Below are 26,918 nucleotides of genomic sequence, written 5' to 3'. Positions count from 1 at the left end.
ACAAAATGAATTATTTGTAAAGATTGGTTGGGAGAGTGTGGGTATTTTACCTATGGAGATAATTAATGACTTTACAACACAATCAGAGGGAAAAGAAGAAGAAATGGCAGTTTTTCCTGGTACAAGAGAAACTAAAGTTCACTTATCCCCCAAAGTCAAATCTTTCTTATTTGGGCAATTACACAGTGAACCTGCCATTCCTCTTTCACTCACCCTAAAGGGAAGGCCAATGTGTGGGATTCAAAAGTCACACAATCCACTGATTATTTTAGAGAGTATTCTCATGGTAAAAAAAGAATTGTTCAGCTGCACAGAATATTCAGCCACTACTTAACGTGGTCCTTCATTTAAGCATTAGCAGTCATTGAAAAAAATCAAAATCATGAAAGAAAAAAACATTAAGTGTGATAACTGCCCCAGAGAAAAGGAAAGGAAAAAATATTATATCCTCAGATTATATTTATATTCACAATTTCATATAATTAACATGTATCATACCCATCACTGACAGCTACGTAATATATACAATACTTACTACTGTCTGTTTTTAAAATATTTTTTAGTTGCCAATGGATTTTTTACTTTATTTGTTTATTCATATGTGGTGCTGAGGTTCAAACCCAAGGCCTCACACATGCAGACAAGCGCTCTACCACTAAGCCACAACCCCAGTCCCATTTTTTTTTTAATTTTTAGAAATTAATACAATTCCCTTTCCATAAGACATTATTGCTGCCTAAGCTATAACAGTAATGATTAAAGATAATACTCAATGGGAAATTTAGTAAGCAATTTCCAGGATGTGTATTATGTACTTTCCAAAAGAAAGCCAAAATATAGACAGGAAAGTGCTAGGGCTAATAGATTTCTGTTTTGGATTCTTACCAGTCCCAGTGTTCTGAGGACAGATTAAATCCTGATTGAGCAGTTTCTGGAGATCTAGAAATGCAAAAGATTAACCTATATACATGTCTTTTCAGATAAGTAGTCCTGTTCCAATATTCATGCCCTATCTAGGGAGGGATAAAAAGCATTTATAAGTTCTAGAATAAATCCATGTCTTAAAGAAGGATCTGAAATTATTCTAACCTTCTAGAAGATATAAGCATTACATGGCCTGAATTTTCTGAGAAAACTTCAAAATGAAACTAGAGATTAGGCATCTTCTGTCTCAACCTTTTCCAGTATACTACTTATAGCACATTTAAGTCTTGACTAAGGAGCTCAACATCTTGAAAGAGCTATGTTAGATTGTGCCTTTACAAGGTGCTTCAACACTACCAGAGAGTAGTTTTTTGGGGTTTTTTTTTTGACAGTGTTTAAATAAAGAAAACATGTTAAGTGTTTTTTCAGAATCAATAAGCCAGTAAGACCCTAAAGACAATCTAGCCCAATGTCCTTGTTTTAGAAAAAACTAAACTGAGGCCCAGAGAATATGTTATCTACCCAACATCACATAATTAGAAGTGAAGTTGAGATCAGAACTAGGCCTTTTATACCCTCTACAATGCTCTTTCCACTCTATCAAGCAGCCTCTTAAAAAAACCACAACGCATGTTAATGTGAATCTTCACAACCCCACTTCTCCTCTCTGTGCCTTTTCTTCCTTGTTGCAAAAATTTCTTAATTCATCAATCCTCTCATTCACCAATAACCTTCCTTCTTTCTCATTCTTACCCATGACAAAACAAGAAAGGATTCAGTATTCATTTAGTGATAGCTGATTCATTTAGTGATAATACTTCTGTTTCTAGTTACATACACACACACACACACACACACACACACACACACACACATGTCCTTTAAAATAGGAAAACTTACTATTTTCCAAATCAACATATTTTAAAACTTAATACTTATACCCACAATTTAAATTCAGAAAAATAAATAACTTTGTGTAAAGCAATGCTGTAACGTTTGTATAATTTCCTTAAAGGGCACATATTGATTCCATTTTAACACTCACCACAGAAGTGATTTGATTGTGTCGCAGGTTAAGTTCAGTTAGTGAATCCAGTCCATTAAGATTATCAACTTGACCCAAAAGGTTCCTGGCAAGATTCAAAACTCTCAAATCACACAAATGGTTGACATTTTCAATTCTGGTAATCTGTTAAAAAAATAAGGGAGGAATGAATAGCAATATATATATATATTAAAACATTCAAAGTCATTGTATTTAGTGACATTTAGTGACAAGTTCATATGAAGACATTTTAACTCTATTTTCAATTTCCTATGATGTAGATGACATTCACTAATAGATAAAAGAAATCATTCAACTAAAGGATCACATTTTACAATTTGACCATAGTAAATATTTCAAGTAAATTTCATCAAAAAAATCAATCGGTCTACAATTGGGAGGAGTTCTAAGTGCCCAACACTGCCAGGTCCTGTAAAGGCTATGTACTACCTGCCAAATAGAAACTTACTATGAGGCCAAGGCATAAGCTCACATGGTTTTTACAAAGAAGTCTTCCCTCTTAGAGAAAAGGCAAGGAAAAGAATGATATCAAATTCCCCTTGTTAACTCTATTATACTATTATTATACTATACTATTATTATACTATACTATTATTATATTATACTATACTAATGTTAACTCTATTATACTACAAGATCCTGAGAGCAGTCAAGCGTCTGAATGGAAAAATTCAAGGAATCATGATCCCTAGTGGAAGGTGAGAATGGATACTGTTTTATTAGAAGTGTAAGAGAGGAGAGAGATAGTACTTAGTCAGGGTTCAATATGCTAGACACTAAATATTTAGAACAAGAGGACTTGAATCATGGAATATGCATATGTACATCAGCAATGAACTGCAGCAGAGGAGTCTGAGTTCATCACCATGAAGTAATAAGAGGTCACCAAGATTTAAAACCTCATTATTTACAGATAGCAAGTGTAGCACAACAGGATATGTTTTTGCATGACACAAAAAAGGAATCTTCATCAATCTCTTGATATAATGTATTTAAGTAACAATGAGTCATCATGATCTTTTTATTATGGACATTAAAAAGAATTCAGTCACTAGAGATTATTCTGTCCATTTGTACTGCCATCATAGTATTATCTGAATTTTTTATCTAACACTTCAAAAACATGTTAGCTATGAGAACTTTTTTTAGATTTATAATCCAGTTTCCATGTTGTTATCTGGATGTTTTTACATTCAAGAAACACCATCTAAGTTCCTCTAGTTTCAAGAGAAACATGACGTGTTTATTGAAAATTCACTAATAGATAAAAGTAACCTGAGATTATGTTTAAAATTTGTTTTGATTTTTTTCTAATTGATATAAAATGAATGGAAAAGAACAAACAAGGTTATAAATATTTGTAGATGGCACAACTATATAATAAGATGTAGAGTAAAATATATTAAAACTAAATACGTGATACAATTTGAAATGTATGGAATTAGAAAAAATGCAAAATAGACATTGTAGAAAAAGATATCAGTAATCATAATACAAGTTTGAGAAATTCTCCCAAAATATAAAGAAAAAACAGAGACAGGAAGAAAAAAGATAAGATGGGAATATGGAAAACAAGCAGTGTGACTATAATAAACATAAATGGAAAAGAAGCAATTTTTAAATATGTAAAATAAAATTCTATGAATTCAAGAAAGATATAAATATATAAAATGAAGGTACTAATTGTTTGATCTGTGGCTGTGGTTTAGGAGTCCATATGTAAAGGCTTGGTCCCCAGGGAGGTAGTATTAAGAGGTACAATGGATCTTTAAGAAGTGGGGCCTAGAGGGAGATCTTTAGATCACTGAGATGTGCCCTGAAGGGTGTTTTGAGTCTTCACTTCATCCCTAAGAAAGATATCCCTGAAAAAATGGAGTCTTATTGAAGCATCTGTGCTTTCTTAAAGCATCCCTAAGAGAACAAAATCAGAAAGACCAACACCATTATAGTTTAGAACTGGAATGTCCCCCAAAGGCTCACGTGTTCAAGGCTTTGTCCCCAGTGGCTGGTGTATTGAGAGGTGGTAGGAAACTTTAGGATGTGGGCCTAATTGGAGAAAGTAGGTCAGTCACTGTGGAAGTGTCCTTGAAGGATATATTGTCCCCACCCTCTTCTTTTCCTCTTCTTTCCTTCTCTTGCTGGCCACCATGAGGTGAGCAGCTTGGCTTTACCACGCCTTCCCTGCCGCAATGCCCTTCTTATCACAGTCCATGAAGCAATGGAGCCAGCTGACTATGGACTAGAACCTCCGAAACCATGAGCCAAAATAAATCTTTCCTTCTTTAGAAAGTTAACACAAACACAGAATACAGATCAGAACTGAGAGTCAACCTACTCAGATTCCTCAAGTCATATACCAAATGCAATCTCTCAATTTTTCTACTTTTAAAATACTTATTCAATTATGTCCTTATTATATGCAATCTCTCAATTTTTCTACTTTTAAAATACTTATTCAATTATGTCCTTATTATATCCCCACTGAGACTACTTTTATGCTACCATCACTTCTCACCAAAATTACTATGATTATCCTCTTAACTGTTCTCTGTCCGAAGACAGATCCTCTCCAACTTTTCCATTCTCCAATCCATTTCCTGAATACCATCACCTCAGAACATCTTTATATCCACATATCAAATTTGTTTTATTTCATAATGTGCGCTAAATGATTTTTATTTCCAATGGAAGTAAATTCAAAAGAAAAAATTCACTTAATTTCTGTTCATTTTTTTATTATGTGATGCTAAATTTTTAGAACCAGACATTAATTGTGTCAACTTGAATAGTTTATCTTCTAACTTTTTAGAAACTAAGGTCACTAAGACTATTCATCGTTGCATTGAAATATTCCAAACTTTTGCTTTTTGGATTCAGCTATTTTGAAACAAGACTCAGATTTTTCATTTGAACCTTGAGAAATAATTCATATAGTACAAAATTTATTCTTAATACACAGAATATCATAAACATGCTGAAATATAAGATATATAATACAGGTGAGCTAACAAGAAATAGAGCATTTTTCATCAACATAATGGTTGGTAATGTTTAGACTAAATGATGGCATTTATTTACCAGGTGCATTTTTAAGATCCTGGATAGTTCCTATGAATTCTGAAAGATACACACACGGTAATTTGAAAAACAGAAATATGTCTTATATTTCTCACATATATAATTTAAAATAAACCTAAGAAAAAATTGCTACTATAAAATGTTTCATTTATGTTATAGTTTTTAAAACAGTGTGGTATAAGATAAAACACAAATTCCTTCAATTCCTTACCAAGAAAAAAACAATTAAAAGCCCACAAAGGAATGGTAGTGTGAAATCCAAAGTAGTGGTTACCTCTGATGAAGAAATAAGGGTATAAAATGAAAGAAAAACACTTAAGTAGCATAAAGTCAGTAATATTCTAGTTCTTGAGTTAGGGTTGCGTAATGTGAATATTAAAATTAAGTTACTAAAAAAATAAATAGAAAATTAAGTTGTAATCTTAAGGATTCCAAATGTTTTTGTAATCAATTAACTGCTAATGAATTTTCATATCTTGCAAAAATAAGCTTAATATCTTATTAATTTCAATGACTCAGTAAAGTAACTCTTGAAAAATTCAGTGTATGATTCTTAAAACTTTTACAATACCAAATTTCTCGGGCATTGTTTCAAAAGAAGAAAAGGGCTGAACAATACCTGATTTCCATGAAGGTCCAAAACATCTAGGCTTTTTAGATTCTCTAAGTTTGAGATTTTCTTGATTCTGAAAATCAAAATAAGTACAATAAGTTGAAGAGAAATACGTCAATGTCACATCTATCAGTAAAGCAAAGCATGCTTACATATACATTTTAATATTTTAATTTACTCTCTTCTCTCTCTAAATACATATAATAGTTACAAATGTATATATTAAACAACATATTTCTCTTTGGTTTAATTATATTTTAAAGATGCAGTGCATTAGGAGGAAAGATATAAAAATGTACATTTAGAGAAAAGCAACTCTACTTCTAAGAACCTTAGGTCAAAGCTCTGACTCAAGGTAGTTCCCTTCACCTAAGAATACAATCTGAACTCCTCACTTCTGCCTATAAGGCACTGAACGATCTGGCTGCTGACTCTTCTGCCAGCTTCTTCTACCACAGGCTCACTGTCTCACTCTGTTCCAGTCACAGGGGCAATTTCTCCTGTGCCTCTAACCTGACAGGTTTATTTCTGCCTTAGATTATTTACCCTTACTGTTTTTTCTGTTTTAATGTTCTTCTCCCAGAATTTCACATGGTTCATGACCTCACATTATTCAGGTCTTAGCTCAAACATCTCTGAAATGATTCTATCTAAAATCGCTATCCTTCCTATCCCCATTATGCTCTCCTTCCCCAGTTTTAATGGACTTTATAGCATTAAGCATTGCCTAAAATTATTTTATTTACATGTATACTATTTTATCATCTCTGTGACCATATCAAAATGCGAGCTTCAAGAGGAAAGAAAGCTGGATGCAATGCTACACGTCGGTAATCCCAGCAGCTTGGGAGGCTAAAACAGGAGAATGTCGAGTTCAAAGCCAGCCTCAGCAATGGCGAGGGCCTAAGCAACTCAGACCCTGTCTCTAAATAAAATAAAAAATAGAGCTGGGGATGTGCTCAGTGATTAGTGTCCCTGAGTTCAATCCCCAGTACTCAAAAAAAAAAAAAAAAAAAAAGAAGAAGAAGAAGAAGAAAGAAATTTTGACATGTTCTCTACTCTAGCCTCAGCACTCACACAGTAAAGTACCAAGTAAGTGCCTATAAATATTAGTTTAATAAATGAATGACCACAATAACTAAATGGATAAGTTTAATGTTCAAGGTTTTCCATTATAGAATTATTTATCACACAAATTATGCACCATCTAAATGCTCTCTATTAGACCTGCTTTGTTTGTAAAACACTTAAATTTAATTAGAACTTTTTATTTCAGAGCCAGTCTTGACAATATAGCAAGGTCCTATTTTTAAAAAAGAAAAACACATTTTTACCTTTAAAATGCCTCCTCTATCCCCTCTTATAAGCTTACCCATTACCCTCTCATTCCTGTCCTATGTCTACTTTACTTGTATAACTATCCCCAACTGGACTCTTCTTACAATCAGAGTAAATAATATGGGCAACTTTTTCTTGTTCCTAGAGACTCTATCACATCCTACCACCATTGTTCAGTACAGAGATGGAGAATTGGCAAAGAAAGGACAAAATCTCACACAATCTATCCTTCTTGTCATGTGTCTATCTTTACTCATTGTTGTTGTCATTATTTACTGCCTCAAAAAACATTTCTACCTTACTAAATGTTTCCAGAATCTGGTGGGAACCAGATAAAAAATTCTACAAAAGTTTTCTTCTTCCTACTTTACTCTTAAAATACCTAGACCATTTGGAGAAAAATTACATTATCCAACTAAAATGGCTTACAACAGAGTCGAGCTTTCTTAAGTCAATCTGACCTCAACTATTAACAAAGATTTTTATTGGGTTATGTAATGTTCCCAAGCTGACATTCCCTAAAACAATGGTTCTCAAGGTTCTTTGTATATCATATTTACCTGGAGGGCTTGCTAAAACATTGACAATCAGTTCCTCCTACCCTTTTTTGTAGAGCTAGTTTAGTCATCTTGCTGGTTTTGCATTATAGAACTAATTAAAATATTGGTCTGTGATTACTATCTATTTTTCTGAGAATTATATTTTATCATTTTGAAAACTATGCACCAGGGATAATAGAGATTATTTTAGCTCAAAGTTCTCACATCTACAGAATCAATGTAGTCTGTTACTCAATAAATAAAACTAAAGACCTGGGAGACGTCGTGCAATCTTCTCATTAGTTGCCTTTGTTGTGGATTCTCTCCTCACCCCCAGTACCTAAAATATCCTAAAAATTGATCCAATTTTAAAGACTTCAGAAGCAAATGAAGGTATTATTTGACCTAAGAGGCTACTGGTCAGATTAGGTATTAATGTGAAGAATTTTCAAAATCCTAGTCAGTTGCCAAATTGCTAAATATTTTCACATAAACAGCAATGTAACCTGAAAGGGTTTTTTTTTTTTTAATTCTCCAGGACAGAAATTGAACCTAGAAATAGACTAGGTTCACCCCTCACCTTGGTAGCTACAGACCTACAGGAATATATCACAGCTTGAGGCCACATTATGTTACTGATGCCAGGATGAAGGCCCTACTACAGGACTATATGAAGGCTCAGCTGTTTAGGTGTCAGAGACAAGTCCTCTCATGAGAAATTTCAAGGAGTCAAAAGGAAAGGAACACAGGTCCCAGAGTCTGACAGAGTTTTATATCTATAGTCCTAGGTGATCAGAAGAAGACAGAGTTCTATTCATGAGTCCTTGATCATGAGGACACCAGAAAATTTGGAGAGGATAAGCAGAAAGTAGTCAAGGCAGAAAAATTAGAAGGCAAGAACTTTAACAGCAAAGTAGGGTTGGGAGTTCTTTGGTAATAACATCAATTTCACACACAAAATCTGAGCAGGGGTCTTTCTAGTTTTAGAGAGTTTTGTTGGGGCTGTGTGAGCATAGAGGCACGTAATTGCTTGAGATTTTTGTATGTAGTTTTACTGCTTTGGACTAAAATATGGTACAGTGGCTTGCAAGGTAGGAGGGAGACACCTTCATGGACTTGACCAGGAGGGGCAACAAGTCACCTGAGACAAACAGGAAGAGACAGAGTGGCTGATGTGCTTCCCTTTTCACCACAATTTTCTGCCAGGCTTCCTAATATCCTCTTCAGATCTGCATCCTAACTGTTCACACGTCCCTTACTGTGACAGTCAGCTGGCTAGAGGGCACCTGACATATGTCTTAGGGATCAGAAATAAGCAATTTAGGAGGATATGGAAAGTTATCTTGACTCATTTTTTTTCTGACTCAAGAACACAAACAGTTCTAGAACTGTTTACTACTATTTAGAAGTACTATTTAGCTACCTTACATGAAAAATAAAGTAAAAGATGACCAAAAGCAAACAAATAAGCAAATAATAACAACAAAAGAAGATGGAAAATTAGAAGGAATAAGAGTTGGTATTGAGTTGCTTTTACTTCACTGAGATAAGGATACAGTAAAAGGTCATGAAGTCCCTTACAGTTAGAATGTAAAGGTAAAATTTTTAAGCTGATTCTAAGCCGCAGAGCCAGAGTTAAAGTGTAAAGGACTGGACACTGTGAAGTTTCTAAAACTGCAAGGCTTGGGTTGTAAAGTAAGAGACCATTGATTTGTAAGAGACCATTGATATGTTAAATACCTCGGCTACCCCAAAGCCTTTGATCTCTGTAGCTGTTAGGACAATAGCGGAGCTGCCCCAGTAAACATTCTCACTGACTCCTCTGGTGGTCTGATAAAACTTGGGACTTTGAGTCGCCTGGCACTAGGCACCACGGGCCCAGAACCAATCAGTTTAAATATTCCCCCCCACTTAAGAGTAACCAATCACCCCCGTCCAATCTGTTCCCGCCAGTAAATGTGCTAATCTTGACTCAGAGTTGTTGTTCAATTTTCCCCGTCTCTTGTTGATTTGTTCTGATGTATGCAAAGCCCCGCCCCCTGCCCCCTCCAAAAGGTGTACTTAAGCTCAGCTTAACCTCTGCCCTGGGCTGCTCTTCCTTTTTGTGTGAGCCAGCCTGGGGACTCAGCGCGCTGAACCAGATCCTAATAAACTCCCTCTTGCACATTGCATAAAGTTAGTCTCTTGGTGGTCTCTTCCTCCGAAGCTTCGCAGGACCCTTACAAGAAGATCAAAGGGACCCTAAATAAGGGAATGCCGCAGTCTGGCTGGGCACAAATCACGAGCCACTCAAGCAAGAACAAACTTTATTTCTGAACTCCACCAGCACACTCCACACACACTCCACGGGAACTCTCGCGAACGCCACCCACGCGGCTCCTCCAGGAATACCACACACCAACTCGAACTTCCCCAACCAACTTGAACTCCCTAAGCAATCCTCTCCAGAACTCCAAAGTAGCAGGCACCGGAGGCGGACAGTAAAGGTCTAATACACAATTGAATCAATCCAGCATCATCTTAATGGCTCACCTCTCAACCAATACTATTGGCAAAATGCCAGGGGCCATTCTGACTCGGCTGTGGCTCTCAGCAAGGGCAGACAGATTTTGTCTTCTAGGCAGGCACGAGTTATCAAAACAAACAAGTTATTTCTTAGAAGCCAGAGAAGCAGAAAAGTAGAAGTAGGAAAAAAACAAAAGATGCAGAGATGATTTCAAATTGTTGGAAGAGATACTTAGATATTGCTTAAAACCAGAAAAGAAGATTTAAAATATCTTTAGAAAATAACTTGACCCCAGGGCTGGGGTTGTGGCTCAGTGGTAGAGCACTTGCCTAGCATATGTGAGGCACTGGGTTCGAGTCTCAGCACCACATAAAAAAATAAATAAAGAGCCACCAACAACTAATAAAATATTAAAAAGAAAATGACCCAAAGACTAAATCAAGGACATAAAGACAGTGGTACTAAAGAATCAATATAAGCTAGATAAAGAACTCAGAAAGTAGTAAAGAAATGTTGGTGAGAAATAACAGCAGTGCCTGACAGGGAAAGCCATATAAATGCATGATAAGCTAACTGTTCTCACATTTCCCAGTGAAGTGCTATGGTGGCACACTCCTGCTGCATACATTTTGTACACATCTGAATTTGCCAAATTCACTTGACCTCTCCATTTCTACATCTGCAAAATGAGAAAGCTAATCTCTGAGGGTCATTTCAAGCTCTAATATTCTATGATTCTATAATTCCTCCAGATTCTCTCAAACTACATAATGCTTAAAATTTAACACTTGAACTAATTGTGGGTGATAAATCACAGAGGACAAAGGGGATCTTAAAACTATGAAACATGATCTTGGAAAAAGTATTTTATATTATCATTGGGCAGTGAAAATAAAGAGTGCCAGGCTAAGAACACAAACATGGCACTTTGGTATACTGAATATGTTAAAACAAAGGAAACAGAAAACTATAGAAGCAGGAAGATCACTCTCTGACATTCTCTCACTTTGTAAGGCCACAAAAAAATACCTGACCTACCTCCCCTGAAAGGATATAATAAGACTCTCAATACAGATGGGTCTGCCCTATAACCAGAAGAAAGGAATAAAAACACAGCACCAAGAAGAATCTGAATAAAAAAGTCTCACTAATCTCTCCCCAGTTTATCGCCATTGTATCATACCCCATCACACTTCTATATGAGTGTCCACTTGCCATTAAACCTAAGCATAAAACTAAATACTTTTCCCTGTTTCTTTGGATCTTAATTTCTGAGGATTATTGTATCACACAAACTTATATTAAGTAAATGTGCTATGCTTTTCTCTTGATACTCATCTTTGTTATCAGGGTGTTAGTTGTAAACCTTGCAATGGGTGAAGAAAAGATATTACTCATTTTTGGACTTTATTAAACAGCCCTTCTTTGTAGGTATTTATCATGTTAAGTGAAATAAGCCAGACTCAGAAAGTCAATGGTTGAACATTTTCTCTGATATGTGTAAGCTAATCAAAAATAAAGGGAAGGGGATGGGGTTGTGGCTCAGCAGTAGAGCGCTGGCCTAGCATGTGTGAGGAGCTGGGTTTAATCCTCGGCACCACATAAAAATGATTAATTAAAATAAAGGGGAAAAGAGAAGGAGGGATTCCATCAAAATAGAAGAAAGATCAGTGAAGTAGATGAAAGGGATTGATGGGGAGGAAAAGCGGATGGGATAAGGGAAGAACAGTGGAATAAATCTAACCTAACTTTCCTGTGTACATATATGAAAACACCACAGTGAATCTCACATTATGTATATCCACAAGATACTAACTAAAAACAAAAACAAAACAAAACAAAAACTAAAAGTAAATAGCAGAAAGATCAGTAGAGTAGAAGGTAGGGAATAGGGACAGGGAAGAGGGGAAGGAAAGGAGAAAGGGTCTGAATTAGAGCAAATATTCCACGCCCTTACAATTATGTAAAAATGAATCCCAATGTTATATATAATTTTTAAAAAACAAAAAAGGGGGAAAGCTATTTAGTAAAGAAGAATAAAGAGAAAAGTCATGAACAAATCTCAAGGAAATGTGTTAGGAATTGTATAGCTATACTATATAATAGAGCTGTATAAAAGGAATAGGAAGTATACAAAATGTAATATTAAATAACTCATACTGAAATAACCATCTGAAAAAAATCAATCACTGATTTGACAATCACAAAGTAGTGAGTATCCAACTTTAGTCAAATACTAAGAAGTATGGCAAGTGAAACACAGAAGGCTAAAGTGAGCAAACATGCTTAAAACATGTCCTAAGAAAGCACAAATTCAAGGCCAAAGTCTTTTTTATAAGATAGGACACTGGAAAGCAATGAAAATAAAATACTCAATGAATGTTTGTTATATGACACATTTTCAGAATGAATCTCATAAAATAAATTAAAATTTAATCTTTTTTTTTCCTAGTGATACTAGGGACTGAACCCAGCCAGGCCTCACACATGGTAGGCAAACACTCTACCACCAAACCACAATCCATTCAAAAACTCTTTCAAAAGTTTAGTCTAATAATTTCTAAGATCTTATTCAATTCTGAACTGCCATCTAAACACCACAGGACTCAACATTAGTCCTATACATAACTTTATATTACAAATAAAAACATCTCTATTAAGAATACCTGTTTTTCCCCAAGAGAAGGACACGGAGGGATCTTAGAGTAGAAAGCCCACTAATTTCTTCAATCTGGTTATCATATAAATCCAAGAATATTAACCTCTGTAGATTTGAAATATTTTGGATCCGAGTTATAAAATTGTGCTGAAAGTTCAACAAACGAAGATGTTCTTCTCCATCAATGATAGGGCAAACCGTTAGCTTTTGCCTAGGAGGTAAAAAAAAAAAAAAAAAATTAAGTCAGTAAGATTTGATTTAGTAGCCAGTCTCCTGTCAAGTATTAGTATCTTTGCACTCCCATAGTAGGAAGAAAAAAAGGTAAGCTGGACAACTACCAGCTCCCACATACTATGTGTTTTATATTTAAGAAACACCAATAAACATTGACAAGGTAATTATTAAAATTAAGTCTAAGCTCTCATCATATTAAAAAACCTCCAATGTCAGTTATTTCACATGAAACTGACTTAACATCAGAAAACTTTCAACTGTCTTCTGTGATAGATGTTTAGATGGTAGAAAGAACCATGGCAAATTACCATAGAAATAAATGCCTTTGGCATCAATCCACTAAGTCATCAGAACAAAAACCACATGAAAGAGTTTCTTAGATTCATAGGCTTATAAGCTACAGGAAATTTTCACAAGAGCAAGAAATTCAGCCAACTGAAAAAAAAATTAAGCTGAAATTTCTTACTAGTAAGATAGTCCTTAGTGAACATTTTCTCAAAAACTTAAATGTTAAATTTAATTAACTCTAAATTTTGCCAAACATTTAGAGTGCTATAAGGGTAGGAAAACTTTCAATAATATTTGTCTATAGTTGTATTTAAAACAGTAAGCCTCTTGTATGCACAAAGTTATAACATATCACATGTGAAGTAAATAAGTACAAGGCCCTTCAAGAATTTTACCAATAAAATAATATGGGCAGATAGTAGTTACTGATGATTCTACTCTTAGAAGTCCAAAGGAGACTTCAAGGAAAATACAGCTTTGTATGTAGACAATTCTAGTGGGGAGGCTCATTAGAAATATTTCCACTTAATAAAAATCAAGTTAACATAAGCTTTAAATAAAATGTATCAGACTGCTACAAGCACAAGTGAAAAATGGAAGTGAACAGAATCATTCTCATATGAAAAAAAATTGATACACATAAAAAAATCAGTGAATGTTAATGATTGACAAAGAAAATATTTTTTTAAAAAATAAGCTTAAGGAAATTAGTTCAAAATAGAAGAAAAGTGAAAATACTAAGTGATAGTTGAATCCCTTGAATGTGCAGATAATAGTTACATTTTATATAATACATTAAATTATACTTCCACAGTTGGTCCTTCAGGCATATAAATTATAAATTAATAAATCATAAGTATTCTAATTTAAAATTTATCTTTGGGAACCAACTTAGCAAAAACTTAAATTATTTCCTTTTTCCTTTTTCTATGTTTCTCCATTTCTCAGTTAAACTTACTGATACCTCACAACTTCTATTTCATCCAATTCTTGAATCAGATATTGCTGAGATAGGAAAAGTAAAAACCTCCTACCCTCCCCTTATATAAACTGCCGAAGCTTGAAATAAAATTGCTTGGTTCCAAACACAATGTCAGAGTCCCAACTCCAAAGCTCACTCCCTGTAACCCTGTCACACTCCACCAAAAGAAGCAAGCAAACAGACACAATAAGCAATGTCCCAGCGCCCTTCAAGGGAGCTTGTTATGCCCATAAAATCCATGGGTTGCTACATCTCCTACCCTTACTGCCACATCATGCACTGGTACATTACACATGCTGGTAATGCACAAGTACTGAATTATGCTTTTCCTCCTGTTTTCTTCTTGGTGTTGACAGCATGTCTTCCTGGTATTCCAGACCTGCCCTAACAGCCAGAACAGCCAGGGCCTCACTCTTTCTTAGGGCTAGATTCTGTTCTTGACCCCTTAGTCTCCTGGCTAAGAAGAAGCCAGGATATAAGGTGTTTTCAAGGAACAAGGAGGTGGGTGTGACTGCAGAAGAGTGAGAGAAGGAGATTGGGCCTAATAAATCCACATGAAGACCATAAGTCTTTTTTTTTCCTATTTAAAAACCCATTTTCATCAATGTCATTGCTATGGTTTGGATAAGTGTCAAAGGCCTGACAGATATCACTGCTGTTACCCACTGGTTCTCAAATAATCAATCCTGAGTTAGTTCCTTGCTGCTGGCCCAACTTTCTTTTACTGCCCATTCTGGACTTGGCCAAACTATGCCTAAATTTATGACATCTTTATGATGCCAACATTTCACAACCAGTCTCTGAAGCAATGACTTTCCCAGATCCTAACTTTCTTGATAAGCAAGTCTCCACCTGATCAAAGTTTTCTTCTCCACACCAGAAGATATGCTGCCAAGGATCCATCTTCACAATTGCCAAGTCACCCAGCTACAACAGAAGCACTTAACTTGTTATGTAACAGTCTTACTGGCACCTATTAATATGAAGTAACATGAAGCTGAGATACTATTCTTGGGAAGGTTTTAAAGACTAAGAGGAAAATTACCACAAAATACCTTAAAACATTAAAATGATATTTTGAAAGTTACAAACATTAGGTAGTATTAGTATCTCAAAATCCATTAATCTTCCAAAAATGCCTTAAGAGACCTGCTTAAAAAACAACAGACCCTCTTGACCCTCCAGAGAGCTTTTTTCCCTGACAACAAACAGGTGGTCCATTACAATTTGTGTCAGGTGTGGACTGCTAAATGAACAGAAACACAGCTGGTTACTGTGCTGGTTATAGCACTTGGATAGGAGTTGGGATCTCATCTACCATTCTAATATGGATACATTCTTAGCTATAAAGATGGATATCAAGACCTAAATATATTTATTCATTTATTAACTTTTTTATCAAAAGCCTATTTTGTACCAGGCTCTGTTCTAGGTGCCAGGGATACAGAACTGAATAAAAATCCCTGTGCTTGTAGAGCTTAAATTCTAGTAAGAGGAGACAGACAATAAACATAAGTAAATATTTAATGTGTTATTTAATGTGTTATAGAATGCTAAGTGAAAAATAAAGCAGAGAAGAGGGCTGAACAATGCCAGGGTGGAAGGGGTTGTACTTTTGGAGAAGGTGGCCAGAGAAGTCATCCCTAAAATGAGAAATCTGAGTAAAGACCTGAAGGAGGTAAGGGAGTGAGCCTATAGATATAAAGAGAAAGAGCCTTCCAGAAAAAGGGAACAGCAAGCACAAAAGCCCTCAGATGTAAGGTGTTTTCAAGGAACAAGGAGGTGGGTGTGACTGCAGCAGAGTGAGAGAAGGAGATTGGGCCCAATAAGTCCTCATGAGGACCATAAGTCTTTTTTTTTCCTATTTAAAAAATCCATTTTCAGGGCTGGGGATGTGGCTCAAGTGGTAGCACGCTCGCCTGGCGTGCGTGCAGCCCGGGTTCGATTCTCAGCACCACGTACAAACAAAGATGTTGTGTCCGCCGATAACTAAAAAAAATAAATATTAAAAAATTTCTCTCTCTCTCTCTCTCTCTCTCTCCTCTCTCACTCTCTCTTAAAAAAAAACCCATTTTCATCAATGTCATTGCTAGTTTGGATAAGTGTCAAAGGCCTGTGTGTTAGTGGCTTGGTCCTAGTCCCCATCTTATGGCACTATTGGGAGGTGGTAGATCCTGTAGGAGATGGACCCTAGTGGGAGTTCTTAGGTCATCGAGGGCATGCCCTGAAGGGGATATTGAGACCCTGATCCCTTCCTGTTTCTCTCTTTTTCTTCTCACACTCCATATGGTGAGTAGCTTGCTTTACCATGCACACACTCCATGATATACTGTGTCATCACAGGCCTAAAACCAATGGGACCAACTCACCATGGAATGAAACTTTCAAAACTATGAGCCAAAATAAACCTTTCTTCCTTTTAGGTCGACTATCTCAGGCATTTTGATACAGTAATGCAAAACTGACTAACATAACTATATTTTGGAATCACTATAGTACTCTTTTGGAGTATAGTCAAGTCCTTTTATATATAGATATAAAATTCCTCACCATACCTCTGGCAGGATAAAAAAGTGGTTTTAAAAAAGGACTATATTTAGCAGGACAATGGGACAGCTGAGAAATATAAAGGAAGATTTTCACATCTTTCAAATCTTGTACCATGTCTATGTATTATCTAGAAAAAATAAATAGTAAATTAATAAATAAATAAATAGATAGATAAAATTGTCCTCACCTTTCTAGAGTCAATCTGTCTGAGTAAAGAATTTTCTCTTCAGAAGAACGGTGGAGAATAGGAAATGATGGCATTGATGAGCTCACCAAATTAATATGATCACCTATTGAAAATGATATACAAATTACTTGATTATGACAAACCTTTAAAATTTTGGAAATAAAGTTACCTTATATTTGGAGAACTTTGACACCTACAAACATCTTTTCTAGGAAGTTTCTATGGTTTTCCATATTTGAATTAATTACTAAATTTGAGCTTATTTCTTTCCTCCTCAAACCTAAACTACATGTTAAGTTTTTCCCTTGCCTTACAGATTGGTTGAAAATACAGAACTACTCTAGTGCTATCTTTATCCCTTTTTAATTCTGAACCCTAGTAATAAATTTTAACTCACTAATAACTGAGATGATAGTCCCTCATTACCAGATACATTTGGGCCAGCACTATGACATCCCTGCCGAATTCTGGACTTTGAAGGTGTCTGAATGGAAGAATCTCCAAATGCTGATAGGGAGGTTGTGGCAGTTTTCATTTCCAGCCCACATAGTTCTGTCACGTTTGTTGTGGATGAGATGCATGATGATTTATAACGAAGCGAAGGACTTATTACTCTTCCATCTCCTTCAAAATATCAAAAAGTTTATCACAATGCTTCATAATGCAAGACTTTGCTACATAAAATACACAGAAAGTAGTTTTGTATCACAGATGTAACTTCACATCATCACTTTTTCTTTATGTGTTCAGCTAATATTCATAGATATTATTTCAAAGATACCAAAATAGATGTCAGTAAATCTAGTGCACTTGTAATTCAGGTCCATAGCAGATATGACACCCCTGTGAGGTTTATGGGTTCTTGGCCAATTATGTCCCTAACATTAAGCATCTTTTAATCTAGTAGATATATACATATAAAATTAATAAATAAACACACAAAATGAAGAATAAAAATAATATATTTGCACATAAGTGTTTCTCAATGAAGAGGGTTACAGACAGATTTTAAGGGAGGTGGATATTAAGAGATACTCAAACAAGTAGAAGAATGTAGGAGGGTTAAGAAGAACTGATGAAAAGTTATAAAAATGAAGTAAGACTTAAGTGATGGGTCAAAGGTGACATTGTGACTACTAGAGGAAATTGACCATATTTTCCTCTATAAAGAAAAAAATCTGAAAGCAGCAATTGATGCGGAAGTGCTTGAAGGAAGCAATGAGCAATAAATAATAAAACTTGAGGTGACCACAGAATTCTACTTCTCAAGCTAATCAAAAGAGGAAAACCAAATCTAGGAACCTAAAGTTCTCTTTTGGAGGCCACCAGACAATATGATAACGACTTAAAATCAAGTTCCAACCGGATCATACTAAAAAGCTGTAAAGGAGCTGGGGCTGGGACTCAGTGGTGGAGCGCTTGCCTAGCACATATGAGGCACTGGGTTTGATCCTCAGCACCACATAAAAATAAATAAAATAAAGATATTATGTCCATCTACAACTAAAAAAAAGCTGTAAAGCTTTTAACAAATACCATTGTATTTGCTAACTTCTTCAGATCTACAAGACATAAACTAAAATATCCCCCACCTAGCTTCTTGAACAAGATAATCAGCACTCACATCTTGCTTTTTTGGACAGCATAAAATATCAAGATGATTAATAATGGTGTTCCAGAATATAAGCATTCAGAATTGATATCATGTTTACCAACAGACTGATCTTCTGACATGATGACCTTCTAGTACAATACCTAAGCAAACATGATTCAGTAAAGTGGTGTGGAATAAAAAAAAAAAAATCAGATGGCTAAAAATGAACAAAAAAACTGTCTAAGAGTCACCTGCAGTACAAGATTGATTAAAGATAACCAGTCAGCTAAAGATGATAAAAGAAAAACTCAAGACAATAAACAACCTCAATTTCTCTTGTTAACATTAGAGTTGAGATTTTTTAATTATTTTTAAGCCTTCAAGCTAACCATGAACTTAAGAAGTAGACTAAAATTTTATAAGACTTGGAATACAGAGGCAAAAAATAAAAAAATAAATTCATTTATACTCAGTGAATAAGATACTTTTATTCTCATTCCTTTCAGCTACTATCATACACAAAATTCATAATCACTATTGGTGTGATGAGCTTACTATCAGCAAGAGACAAAACTGAGTCAGTAGAAAGGCCTGAAAATCCACACAAAAAATATTCTAGGGTTAGGCTGCCTTCTCAAGTATGAAATGATTTGCTGTATGATGTTGTGGCACATAGAGTACCCCCCAAAACTATAAAATCTCACTAAACAAAGGACCGGGACTTATTCCTCAGGACCTCTGCATCTGAAATGGTTGTGAGTCCAGGCTCGAGTTTGCAATAAAGACTCTTGTGTGACTGCATCGGATTCAGCTCCTGGAGGTCTACTGGGGTCCCACGAATCTGGCATAACAGTACATGATGTGGAGTTTCACTGATTGCATATTCATATATGAACTTAGGAGAGTTATGTCCAACTCATTCTACTGTGTTTCCTGTTCCCATTCTTTTCCCCTTCCTTTCATTCTCCTTTGCTCCACTGAACTTCTATTCTTCCCTCCCTCCCTATTGTGTGTTCCAAGAGAACAATCAGCCTTTGGTTTTTTGGAATTGGCTTACTTCACTTAGCATGATGTTCTCCAGCTCCATCCATTTACATGCAAATGCCATAATTTAATTCTTTTTATGGCTGTGTAATAGTCCATTGTGTATATATACCATATTTTCTTTATCCATTCATCTGTTGAAGGGCATCTAGGTTGGTTCCACAGCTTAGCTATTGCTAATTGAGCTGCCATAAATATGGATGTGGCTGCATCTCCGTAGTATCCTTTGTATATACTGAGGAGTGGGATAATTGGGTCCAATGGTGGTTCCATTCCAAGTTTTCTGAGGAATCTCCATACTGCTTTCCAGAGTGGTTGCACCAATTTGCAGTCCCACCAGCAATTATAAGTGTACTTTTCCCCCCACATCCTCGCCAACATTTATTGTTGCTTGTATTCTTAATAATTGCCATTCTGACTGGAGTGAGATGAAATCTCAGTATATGTTTAATATGCATTTCTCTAATGGCTAAAGAAATTGAACATTTTTTCATATATTTGTTGACTATTCATATTTCACCTTCTGTGAAGTGCCTGTTCAATTCCTTTGCCCATTTATTGATCAGGTTTTTTTGATGTTAAGTTTTTTGAGTTTTTTATATATCCTGGAGTTTAATGCTCTATCTGAGGTACAAGTGGCAGAGATTTTCTTCCACCTGTTGGCCCTCTTCACATTCTTGATTGTTTTCTTTGCTGTGAAGAAGGTTGTAGGTTTGATTCCATCCCATTTGTTGATTCTTGATTTTACTTTTTGCGCTTTAGGAGTCTGGTTGAGGATCCTATTCGTTTTCTTTGTCTTAAAAAAAATTTAATTGCTTTACAAATAATCTTGTGCTTAGTCTTAGCTTTTCTAATCTCATCCATCTTCTTATCCTCCCTGTTTTTCCAAAATATTTCCACCATTGCCATTCTGACTGGTATAAGATGGAATCTCTGCGTAGTTTTAAATCGCATTTCTCTAATTGCTGCTCATCAGTGAACACCTATTCCCATCTCTGTTCCCGTCCCTCTAGGGTTGGTCACAATGCAAAGCCTACCAGGTTTGCCCCAGATCTTAGATGAAATGCCTATCTTACAAATGTGTTTTGTCCCTAAGTTAGTTTCTAATTCAGCTTGGAATTTCAGTTCCATTTCCTAATTGAAGGAACAGTATAAATGGTGGTCTGTTTCTAGGCCAAAAACCCAGGAAAAAAGCATATGCAATTCTTGAATTAATTGTAACACTTTGTACTTGTATAACAAGGACTTGGATTCTTCACTTTTCTAGCAAATGTCCAATGGATTAAAGACATCTCTGTCTCCAAAAAAAAAAGTCTTCTAAATGACTGAGGACCAGAGAAATATTCAGTTAAAATTTTTTCATTCATATACATACGTGTGTGTGTGTGTGTGTGTGTGTGTGTGTAACCACATCACTATGCCACATCACTTGGTAAAATTTTTCATTGAAATGTTTCCTCTGTTATTGTTTAATCATATATTACTGTTTAACTTACCAAATACAGAGTCTTTGTTTTCCCAATTAAATTTTTAAGTACCTTAAGAAATGAACCTCATTTTACTTTACTTCTTCTTGGTAGCATCTAAATTCAGAAGGCAATCAGTAGCTAAATTATTGTTCCAGTTTACTAAAACTTAATTGGAAATCTAGTATATGTTATTTCTTTTCAAAAGAAAATCAGAAATTCTTGCATTTTAATACAAAGATGCTGAATTAATTCACTCATAAGTAGTATCTCAAAGTGTTAAGAGGCATAATGGTCCACAATTGGTAAAAATGTTCACTCTGTTGTATGTACTCTACATTCATGGGTGGATAGACACACAAGAGGACGGTAGTCAGATGGTGACTGAATGGATAGTATAGTATATTGCCATAAATGTGTACCACTTAGCCTTATCTTTCAGATTGTTTTAGTAGCCAAAGTCCTGATTCTATTTCCCAGTGACTTATTAGGATCTTAGCAACCAAGCAGTGTCACTTTCCCTTCACACACATAGTTTTAAATTCTTAATTTATTGATTTTGAATAAAATATTTCAAGGAAAAGCTAAATTGGTTTATACTTCTCTATATAAATTTTTAATTTGTACTGTATGGGTCATTACTTACATATAAAACTGTTCACTTCTCAGGTTCACAAAAATCAATACATCCATATTATTTCCTCCTTAGCAGACACATGGTAATTCTTTATCACTAAATAAATTTATGGAGCCAGTCATCCACAAATCAGTATATCAACTCCCTACTATAACTCAAGAAAACTTGGGAAAGTATTTAAGTATGGTTCATGATTTACAGAAAAAATAATTAAAATACATTTATTAAAAATGTGAAGGAAATTCACAATGAAAGCATAAAAAACCCTGAGAATTTCTAGATGACATACATATCTTTATGCCTAAAACAGTGCCAGACACATACTACAGCCTCTATAAATACACACTGAACTGAATCAAAGTTGGAAAGAAAGATGCTTCCTGTATTAAAGAACTATAATTAGGTTAGTACCAGGTTCAGTAATTGGCCAAGAAAAGAGCCTAGGACATATGTAAGAGAAAAGACAGTCCAGATTAGACAGGTCCAAAAGGAAAGCTCAGGAGTTCCAAAGCAAAAAGAGAAAACTAATTCAAAATCGCCTTATGTTCATTCCGTAATGAGATAGAAAATCTAGGTACCTCTACTGATCAACCCTCTCATACAAACTCCTAAGAGATAGAGGTAGTACTGTATGTAAGAATTTGAATTGTCTAACAATGGCACATCATAGTAGCTAAAAACCAATCATGATTCAAAGATTTTTTCCTTAATTTAAAAATACATTTCAGAAATATAACCAGATCATATTAGGCAGAACTTATTGCAGGGTGGTTCACAAACCATCTCTATTAGAATCACTTAAGGCATCATTAAAATGCACATTTCAAAATCCTGTCCAAGACCTACTAAATCAGAATGGGGAAGATGAAGGGGGAGCACTAAGAATCTGCATTTTTAACAAGATCCCAAATGGTATACACCGAAGTTGAAGGCCTTTGATAGAAAATACTCATGATTATAAATGATAGTAAAGAGATTGTTTCTTTTTCACTCTTCTCTTTACATTTTGCACTATTTCCTTATTTCCCAAATGTTTGAGTTCTGAAATTCTTAGTCTCCCTAATTACCCAGTTTTTCTGTTCTACTATAGTATTTGGGACATTCTCCATTCTCTAGTGTAGCCTACTCTCAAACTAAAATAACATTTTTTTCTGTATTGAAAATAACGTATTGTGCTACATATATCAAACCAGTTCTGATTTAAACAAATACCAAACCAATTTGATAACTTATGAAACTTCCTTCTTTCCTTCCTTCCTTCCTTCGAAACTTTCCTCCCTTCCTTCCTCCCTCCCTCCCTTCCTTCCTTCCTTCCTTCCTTCCTTCCGATTGAACTCAAGGCCTCACTCATGCTAGGCAAGTGCTCTACCTCTGATCTATATCCCCATCCCAACCATTTCATTTTTAACTGAAATTTATTTCTATCTAGAAATTCAACATTATTAAACAATTAATATTATCCCCAAAAGATGAACTATATCTGATCTCTACTCAACTGACAATACCTTGCCTACTGGAGTAGTTTCTTTCAAGGTCATGTTGTAAGAGTCTTCCAGGAAATGATGATGTTTCTCTATTAATCTTGAATTCAACCTGAAAAACATTATTTAAGGAAAAATGTCTGGAGAATAACTCAATAGTAATTAATAAGCATAATTATAAAATAATAAAAAATTAATAACATGCTACAACACAGATGAACCTTGAAAACATCATGCTGAGTGAAAGAAAGCCAAACACAAAGCCACATATGATTGTATGATTCCATTTATATGAAATACCCATAAAAAGGTAAATCCATAGGAATAGAAAGCATATTTGTTGCTTCTATGGAATTGAAATAGCTGGGGAATAAAGAACAACTGCTTAATGTACATCAGATTACATCTGCAGTGATGAAAAAGTTCTGGAACTAGATAGAAATGATGGTTGAACGACACTGTGAATATACTTACTGCCACTCAATTGTACACTTCAGAATGTTTTAAACTGGAAACTTAATGTTATATGTATTCTACCACACATAAAATTAAAGTCATTTCATGAGATCAGACGAAAGCAAATTCCAGTCTGAGGCACTTCCAATGTCTTTACATTATCACCAGAAATACAATGATTAAAAGAATCATTTGTTCAATTTAAAAAAAAAGAAAAACACACACTAAAAATAAAAATTAAATGATGTTGAAAAATCACTTTGCTTCTATCATAACATAATAAAATTGCATATTTAAACCTCAGAATGGTTTTCACTAAATTAATTTTAAATTATCTGGTAGAAGAACTGAGAAAAACAAAACCAAAACAACCTCGTTGATTAGATAGACACCAAAACCCTTAAATATTTATCTTAAAAGAATTGTGATGTTTCTCATTCATACATAATATAAACATTATATTAGCATTTGCATTATGTCCTAAAGAATTATATGAGCTAAAGGTATTTTCCCATAACACGTATCCACACGAGAGTAAAGGAATGGTTTGGAAAGGACCTGGATGAAACACAAAATTCCTAGAAACACTACAGTGATAGAATTAAGAAAGCTTTGGAGGGAATTCATTATGTCCCATTATAATAATGAAAAAAAGTTAATGGGTGTTTATTAGAGATAATCAAATGGTTTATCTTCCAAGTGTTCAACCATTTTCACATATATACATAATGTGTTCAACTGCTGCCTTCTTGAATAATGGTCCTTCCACCCACCCTTCTCAAACTCACTCCATTCGTTACCCTCTTCATCTTGTTATTTGTAAACTCTGCCCTTTAAAATTTTTCCAATGACATCAATTTATCAACCTTTCAGGAAATAACTGAATTGTGATGGTCAAAGGTCTCCAATTTGGTTAAAGGAAACATGATGCAGCATCTTGAAAACAGTGGCGTGGGAGGTAGGTAAGTATTTTTGAGTGCTGAGGTAAGACAGGAGGGGTAGACAAACAGAATTACCTCAAAATCTTAGAAATCAAATAAAAAGCCAGAAATTCTGGAAAGGACACAGGTATCATGGGCAAATAGTATGGCAAAAAAAAAGAGTCTCATTTTCACAACAGTCTAAAAACATTCTAAGTAACATTAAGCCTAACATATTTCCAGTTAACCTAGTTCTTCTTTCCTGTTTTAAAAAGGAATGCGTAGTTATATGCTCCCAAATTACCACATTTTAACCAGTGTAAGATGTCATCAGTAATAAAACATATCCTTATTTCATCCACTGTTAAAAAAATTCTCAATTAAACTGACCTGATACCAATTTTTTTAATTGCTTTTATTTTTTAAATACATGATTGCGGAATGCATCAAATTCTTATTACACATATAGAACACAATTTTTCATATCTCTGTATATAAAGCATGTTCACACCAATTCATGTCTTCATACATGTACTTTGGATAATGATGTCCATCACATTTCACCATCATTGCTAACCCTCTGCCCCCTCCCTTCCCCTCTGACCTGATACCAATTTTAAGAAGGATCTTCATTTCAGAAATATTTAAGTGTCAAAAACTTACCTCATGTAATCAATGAGATGACATTAAGTTTTTAAAATAGGACAAATTTTGGTTTTATGCAGGCAGAAAAAAAAAACTTTACATTAGAGACTAAAGCAAATATACTTAAGGTTCCAGTTAAGAATATACTCTTGGGGCTGAGGTTACAGCTTAGTGGTAGAGCACTTGCCTGGCATGTGTGAGGCACTGGGTTCGATTCTCAGCACCACATAAAAATAATAAAATAAAGGTATTGTGTCCATCTACAACTAAAAAAAAAAAAGAATATACTCTTTAAATCACAGTACTAAATACCAATACTATTGGTATAGAACATAAAATGATTTATCTTCAATTGAAATATTAATATGCTTAAATCTTACTTTGTTTTTTTCAGGAAGCGATGATGTTTGAATAACCAGATGAAGCCCACAGTTCACCTGAAATATAAAAATTAAACCATAAAATTTGCTCTTAAATTATGTACATACACACACACACACTCCCCAAAATGGGATAAAGACTCTACCAAAAAAAATAGAATAGAATAGAATGCTCCATTTTTGTTTGTTTCGGTAATGATAATTTTCTGAGGTTTTGCTGAAATCAATAAAATCACATGTAAGAATTAAAAGGTCTCGCTGATTTGTTCAAAATGTCGGCACCAATTTAACCCTCCACTGAGGTATCCTGGGCTTTCGACAGTTACCATTTCAGATCTAAATAAATAATAAATGGGGCAGGTGAAGGAAGTAGACGTACCTAGTAATAGATTCTTTTATCAATTTAAAAAGAAAAGAAATTGACTAGTAAAAGAAATTTAAATGAACCTGCGTCTTACACAGCAGACCAGCTCCACCTTCTGGGGAGCCCAGATCCAGGACCAGACTTCATCATACACAACATTATACACTCTCCAAGCGCCTTGGTCCAGCCCAGGAACCTCAACCTCGGTCAGACAATAGCTTGAGTAGACCTAGCGGTCCTGGTCCCAATAACACAGCCCATCACCTAGGACAAAGACGCCAGTCAGAAAGGACAATACCAGTGAGAAGAAAGACCAAATAGGAAGGCCCAACCTACGTTGTTTGCAGTCCGGCCAGAAGCAGAGCGGTATTTCCCGGGAATCATGGCAGGAGACAGATCAGGATGTTAGATCTGCCTTCTAGGTGACGCTACAGCGGGGATTCAGAGAGACCACAAGAGGTCATCTCCCAGGCAACCCACTCAGGGGTTACCATAGAAACTACCATTTCCGGTCTGGTCCCCTCCCAAATCCCCTGACCGAAACCGTCGTTATAACATCTGGTTGTATTTGTAAGGGTCCGGTGCGTCAGCACTTCCTGGTTCTGTTTTCCTTGGCTTCGTAAAAACGGAGAGAGAGAGTACTGGGAAGAGGATTAGATGGGGAAAGGCTGGACACTTCGGTGGCTATGACAACCACCACTTCCGGTCCGTTGCTCTTTAGGGCCCACCTCAACACCGCCCGCGCGAAATTTGTATCCCTCTGCCTGTCTACCTGCTGGCGGGGAAGCATTGCGGGAAGGAGAAAGAAAAGGAGGAGGAGGGAGATATCAAAGACCTTCGCATTTGGAGCCCAGTTCGGCACTTCGGTTGACCCGAGGCAGCGAAGAAAACTGCCGGACCCAGAGTCTACAAGTGACAGGGAGCCCGCCGCGCTGAGGCCCCAGCGAAAAGCGTGTTCAAGTCGGGA

General features: G+C 35.4%; 1 protein-coding gene across 2 annotated transcripts in view; it reads right to left on the bottom strand.

The window, feature by feature from the left end:
- Lrrc49 (leucine rich repeat containing 49) overlaps window positions 1-26,450 on the bottom strand; it is a 180,098-nt gene extending 153,648 nt beyond the window's left edge. The window contains exons 1-8 of one of the 2 annotated variants that reach the window (XM_076848673.2): window positions 26,288-26,450; window positions 25,588-25,644; window positions 23,211-23,298; window positions 17,391-17,588; window positions 16,965-17,067; window positions 12,731-12,934; window positions 5,688-5,754; window positions 1,970-2,113 (exon numbers count right to left, since the gene is read on the bottom strand). In XM_076848673.2, coding sequence (XP_076704788.1) covers window positions 1,970-2,113; window positions 5,688-5,754; window positions 12,731-12,934; window positions 16,965-17,067; window positions 17,391-17,588; window positions 23,211-23,298; window positions 25,588-25,644; window positions 26,288-26,335 — 909 coding nt within the window. In that variant the 5' untranslated portion in view covers window positions 26,336-26,450. Of the gene's footprint in view, window positions 1-1,969; window positions 2,114-5,687; window positions 5,755-12,730; window positions 12,935-16,964; window positions 17,068-17,390; window positions 17,589-23,210; window positions 23,299-25,587; window positions 25,645-26,287 lie in introns of those variants that run through there. The other variant, XM_076848674.1, reaches the window with a different exon arrangement.
- Window positions 26,451-26,918: the final 468 nt, after the last annotated feature.

Source organism: Callospermophilus lateralis, chromosome 3, assembly GCF_048772815.1.
Source record: "Callospermophilus lateralis isolate mCalLat2 chromosome 3, mCalLat2.hap1, whole genome shotgun sequence".
Classification (NCBI taxonomy): domain Eukaryota; kingdom Metazoa; phylum Chordata; class Mammalia; order Rodentia; family Sciuridae; genus Callospermophilus; species Callospermophilus lateralis.
This window is presented reverse-complemented; position numbering and strand designations above follow the sequence as displayed.